This window comes from Salvelinus sp. IW2-2015, linkage group LG4q.1:29 (assembly GCF_002910315.2).
Source record: "Salvelinus sp. IW2-2015 linkage group LG4q.1:29, ASM291031v2, whole genome shotgun sequence".
Lineage (NCBI taxonomy): Eukaryota > Metazoa > Chordata > Actinopteri > Salmoniformes > Salmonidae > Salvelinus > Salvelinus sp. IW2-2015.
In genome coordinates this window covers 12,416,870-12,423,125 of record NC_036842.1, presented here as the reverse complement: position 1 = coordinate 12,423,125, position 6,256 = coordinate 12,416,870, and the positions used below count along the sequence as shown (strand labels likewise).

The 6,256-nt window shown below is 38.1% G+C and overlaps 1 protein-coding gene across 1 annotated transcript; it reads left to right on the top strand.

The window, feature by feature from the left end:
- The first annotated feature begins 1,828 nt into the window (after positions 1–1,828).
- On the top strand, positions 1,829–5,286 carry m17 (IL-6 subfamily cytokine M17). Its single transcript, XM_023983199.2, has 3 exons — positions 1,829–1,907; positions 2,313–2,461; positions 4,301–5,286. The coding sequence occupies exons 1-3, from the start codon at positions 1,850–1,852 to the stop codon at positions 4,775–4,777; spliced, it is 684 nt and encodes a 227-aa protein (XP_023838967.1). The 5' UTR covers positions 1,829–1,849; the 3' UTR covers positions 4,778–5,286.
- The last annotated feature ends 970 nt before the right edge of the window (positions 5,287–6,256 follow it).

The following is a 6,256-nucleotide window of genomic DNA, read 5'->3' as shown; positions in this document are numbered from 1 at the left end:
CTGTGCCCAACAATGTTGTGTTGCTTCTGCCATGTTGTGTTGCTACCATGTTGTTGTCATGTTGTGTTGCTACCATCCTGTGTTGTCATGTGTTGCTGCCATRCTATGTTGTTGTCTTAGGTCTCTCTTTACATAGTGTTGTGTTGTCTCTCTTGTCATGATGTGTGTTTTGTCCTATATTTTTWATCCCAGCCCCCATCCCCGCAGGAGGCCTTTATCCTTCTGGTAGGCCGTMATTGTAAATAAGAATTTGTTCTTAACTGACTTGCCTAGTTAAATAAAGGTTAAATGAAATACATTTTTTTTAAATTAATGTTGTTCTCTAAAGCGCATAAAAATAACTTTGATGATTTAACCATATGTACTTTGGATGGTGTGCATACTGATCGTGTCCATGCTTACAAATATCTGGRCATCTGGATAGATGAAAACTGTCTTTTAAAAAGCATATTGATAAGTTAGTAAAGACGCTGGGAATACAAATGGGCYTCTTCTATAGAAATAGGTCCTGCCTCTCGCTAAATAGTAGAAAGCAGATTATTCAGTTGACGTTCCTATCAGTCCTAGACTATGGCAAAATCATCTATATGAACACAGCTGCCACCTCATTAAAGCAGTCAGATGCAGTTTATCATAGCACACTGCACTTTATTACGGGAGACAATTTTAGTACTCACTGCATTCTCTACCAGAAAGTTGGTTGGCCCTCTTTGATGTCACGTAGGTTGATACATTKCTATGTTTTCATGTATAAAGCACTTTTACAAAAAGTCCCACTGTATCTAACATCATTACTAAACTTTAGACATTCGAGTCACCGCACCAGATCTCAGGGATGGCTAACTCTGGACATTCCTTTGGTCTCTACTGAGTTAGGTAAATCAGCTTTTCATTTTCTTACACCTTATTTGTGGAACAATATTCAAAATGTTGTTATATTTGATGTTCTGGTGCCTATAAAGCAATTCAGAAAGCTCGTTGAGGACCTTATTACTGATGAATGTGTTTTGATTACCGTTTTTTTTCTTTCTGCTTGCATTCTATATTTTGATGTCTCTATTTTATGTAATTCAGGGCTAATCTGTAAAAGAGACCTTTGGTCTCAGTAAAATAAAGGTTAAATAAACAATTGATAAAAACTATAAGGAATTTAAAACGATATCATATGATACCCAAACTGAACAGATTGCAACACTGCATTCACTTCTTTTAAAACTTCACAACCACTTACTCTAGGAGGCGACAGCACTACTACAATGAATTGTGTCAGAGTGGGTTGACCTCTTGTGACTGGTATAAAACAAATGACCTCACACATGCATAGGTTATTATATGAATTTGTTAGCACAGCTTTTACAGTACACTACCTCAACTCAAATATTGTAATCCATTGACAGTTATAGTGTTTGTAAATGTATGTGCTCAATCCTGAACAAGGCAGGTAACCCACTGTTCCTAGGCCGTCATTGAAAATAAGGATTTGTTCTTAACTGACTTGCCTAGTTAAAAAAAGATAAATAAAATGTTTAAAAAAATTATATACAAATGAATATACCTGCAATGCTGTAATATATACTGTAGATACATCTGGTATCTGTGAACCCTGTGGGAGTGAGCTCAGACCACAGACAATGCTGAACATACACATACATTTAGATTTGGTACATCAAATAAAGCAATTCAGGTCTGAAAAACAAATCTGGGAAATGCAGTTGCTTCACAAAGAAAGAGCTGAGCACGTCATTTCCTCCAATGACAAATGCGTGGTTTCAGTCTTTTAAAACGTTTTTCAGGGGAGTGATCATGACTAGTCTGTGTCTAACACTTGGCCTGTGTCATTGTATGGGAAATGAGTGGTCATGTAAAGAATATGTGTCCTCAGCTGACCATATCACAAGCAGCAAGAAGTAAGTAAAATTACATTATAAAACCATTATTGCTATATTTCATATACGGTGAATAACTATATATTCAACCATGTGGATACTGTACTTGCTGTAATGTCACATGTATTTATGGAACATCAATGTGCCGACATTAAATKAAGGATGATGTGCAAATGTTGAATATTGATTTTTTTTTGTGTATGAATGATTGTACTCATATGCATAGGTACAAACTTAGTATGTGTCCTCTCAACTTTTATTGTGTCCTTTGCTCATTATATAGACATTTTAAATACTGTAACTGTTACCACAGCTACTTATCGCAATATATTTCATACTTCTAATTTAGATTGTCATGTAACTATGCTAAAGTCTGTGATATAGGTGTTAGTGTGGTGTTTTTAATTGTCTCACCTTGCTCCTCAGCATTGCTCTCTCTGTTACTGGTTGCTGCCATTGATTCAGTGAGTGCTGGAGTAGTATGTAGGAAGCAACCGTGTGGGAGTTCCCTACAAAGAACTTTGAAGCTAACCAAACTCATACACAAGGAATCTGTGGACCTCTTAAAAACATACGTAAGTCAAGGCATAATATTTGTCTAGTATTTTAACTGGGTAGTTCGAGCCTTGRATGCTGATTGGCTGACAGCCGTGGTATATCAGACTGTATACCATGGAAATGACAAAACATGTATTTTTACTGCTCTAATTACGTTGGTAACCAGTTTGAATGCTGATTGGCTGATTGGCTTAATTATAGCCTCGGGTAACATGTACAGTTGAAATCGGAAGTTTACATACACTTAGGTTGGAGTCATTAAAATTTGTTTTTCAACCACTCCACAAATTTCTTGTAAGCAAACTATAGTTTTGGCAAGTCGGTTGGGACATCTACTTTGTGCAAGACACAAKTMATTTTTCCAACAATTGTTTACAGACAGATTATTTCACTTTATCACAATTCACTGTATTAATTCACTGTATCACAATTCCAGTGGGTCGGAAGTTTACATACACTAAGTTGACTGTGCCTTTAAACAGCTTGGAAAATYCCAKAAAATGATGTCATGGCTTTAGAAGCTTCTGATGGGCTGATTTACATCATTTGAGTCAATTGGAGGTGTACCTGTGGATGTATTTCAAGTCCTACCTTCAAACTCAGTGCCTCTTTAATTTGACATCATGGGGAAAATCAAAAGAAATCAGCCATGACCTCAGAAAAAAAATTGTAGACCTCCACAAGTCTGGTTCATCCTCATCAACAGCAAAGGACCCTGTGAAGATGCTGGAGGAAACAGGTACAAAGTACTTATATCCACAGTAAAACGAGTCCTATATCGACATAACCTGAAAGGCCGCTCAGCGAGGAAGAAGCCACTGCCCCAAACAGACAAAAAAAAGCCAGACTACAGTTTGCAACTGTACATGGGACAAAGATTGCACTTTTTGGAGAAATGTCCTCTGGTCTGATGAAACAAAAATAGAACTGTTGGCCATAATGACCATCGTTATGTTTGGAGGTAAAAGGGGTACGCTTGCAAGCCAAAGAACAGCATCCCAACCGTGAAGCACGGGTGGCAGCATCATGTTGTGGGGTGCTTTGCTGCAGGAGGGACTGGTGCACTTCACAAAGTAGATGGCATCATGAAGACGGAAAATTATGTGGATATATTGAAGCAACATCTCAAGACATCAGTCAGGAAGTGAAAGCTTGGTCGCAAATGGGTCTTCCAAAATGACAATGACCCCAAGCATACTTCCAAAGTTGTGCAAAAAGGCTTAAGGACAACAAAGTCAAGGTATTGGAGTGGCCATCACAAAGCCCTGACATCAATCCTATAGAAGATTTGTGGGCAGAACTAAAAAAGTGTGTGCTAGCAAGGAGCCTACAAACCTGACTCAATTACTACAGCTCTGTCAGGAGGAATGGGCCAACATTCACCAACTTATTTGTGGGAAGCTTGTGGAAGGCTACCCGAAACGTTTGACCGAATGTAAACAATTTAAAGGCAATGCTACCAAATACTAATTGAGTGTATGTAAACTTCTGACCCACTGGGAATGTGATGAAAAAATAAAAGCTGAAATAAATCATTCTCTTCTACGATTATTCTGAGATTTCACATTCTTAAAGTAAAGTGGTGATCCTAACTGACCTAAAACAGGAATTTTTACTAGGATTAAATGTCAGGAATTTCTGAAAAACTGAGTTTGAATGTATTTGGCTAAGGTGTATGTAAACTTCCGACTTCAACTGTATATGATGGAATCATCCACAGTCTAATGGGAAATGTAAAACTACTTTTAAGCTATTTTATGGCCAAATCATAATGGATTATAGGCTACCTGTTGCATTTTGTAAAAGTGCTTCCAAGAACTTCCACTCATTTGATATTTTTTTTCATTGATCTCCAGAAGGTCAGTCAAGGAGACATGTCAGAGCTGTTCTGCCAGATGTCAATCAACAACGTTCCTGACCCAAACATCTCTGGCCTGGACCCCTCAGAGCGGATGCTGAGCATCTACTCCCACTGTAAGGCTTTCCTACCACACCTGAAGAGGGTCACTGAGCAACAGACAGACTTACAGCCACCATCCAGCTCACTGCTGAGCAAACTCTCTACTGCCCAGAACCGCACCAATGGTCTGGCCAACCAAATAAACTGCATTTACCAAACCCTCTTTCCAAACCTGCCCATCCCACCTGAACCTGTAGACGGACCGACTTCAGTACCCCCCTCCCAGAACGTGTTCCAGCAGAAGGTCTATGGCTGTGTGGTTCTAAAGAGATTCAAGGAGTTCYTGTCACGGGTCACACGTGAACTAAGGACCCTAAAGAGCCAAGTGTGCACTAGGAGGACAACATTTGCAGACACAAATGCACTGTTCTGAGGCTGACCTTCTATTTATTTTATTTATTATTTATTGTACACTTGAAGGTATGGAGGCTTATTGCTGCCACTGAAAGATAAAATGGCCGGCCAATATTTTTCAGTGGCAGCAATAATCCCCTGTGCATACCACATCATTTGAACATCGTCATTTCTGTAATATTTGGTTGAGATGTTAACCAATGAGATTTCAATCTTCATTCATCCACTCAAAAAGACAGCCAGAATTTTGTTGAATTCCCAATGTGTTATCGATATGCTTYCAACCATCTAAAAGCACAACCAAATTCCATTGAAAAACAATGTCAGATTATAAWWWWWWTTTGKCATGTAAATGTRTTATCGCTGCACTTTCAACCTTAGCACAACAAAGTTCAAATGGGAATAAAATGTCAGATATTTTGTATTTATGCAACAACTTAATGTGTTATCACTGTGCTTCATCTAATAGCACAACCAAATGACGTGTATTGCAGCTGAGATTACATTAAAAGTACATAGCGCAAGCGATCAATGCTGTTCAAGATTTTGTGCAGATTCAAATAGCAATTGTGAAGATCTCCACTGACCTGGGACCTTTGCATGCTATCTTGAACATGAATGCTTTCGATGATTATAGAAGACATTTATAGTTACAGTAACCTCAACGTGGCAGTGGATGTGTTGCTCATTTTAAGTTTGTATAAATACTGTTACATTCGTTTGTAGGACAGCCTTAAATTTGGGCTTTAAACTGTATTGCCAAATGTCAACATTTGAAGGAGATGTATCTTCTGCTTGGATAGTTCCATCTGTTCCACTGGCTTAGTATAGCATTAATTCCACTTTGTCTACAAATTCATAATTGATACACTACCGGTCAAAAGTTTTAGAACACCTACTCATTCAAGGGTTTTTCTGTATTTTTACTATTTTCTACATTGTAGAATAATAGTGAAGACATCAAAACTATGAATTAACACATATGGAATCATGTAGTAACCAAAAAAGTGTTAAACAAATCAAAATACATTTTATATTTGAGATTTTTCAAATAGCCACCCTTTGCATTGATGACAGCTTTGCACACTCTTGGCATTCTCTCATCCAGCTTCATGAGGTAGTCACCTCCAATGCATTTAAAATTAACAGGTGTGCCTTCTTAAAAGTAAATTTGTGGAATTTCTTTCCTTCTTAATGCGTTTGAGCTAATTAGTTGTGTTGTGACAATGTAGGGTGGTATACAGAAGATAGCCCTATTTGGTAAAAGACCAAGTCAATATTATGGAAAGAAAAGCTCAAATAAGCAAAGAGAAACGGCAGTCCATCATTACTTTAAGACATGAAGGTCAGTCAATCTGGAACATTTCAAGTGCAGTCGCAAAAACCATCAAGCTCTGTGATGAAACTGGCTCTCATGAGGACCGCCACAGGAATGGAAGACCCAGAGATACCTCTGCTGCAGAGGATAAGTTCATTAGAGTTACCAGCCTCAGAAATT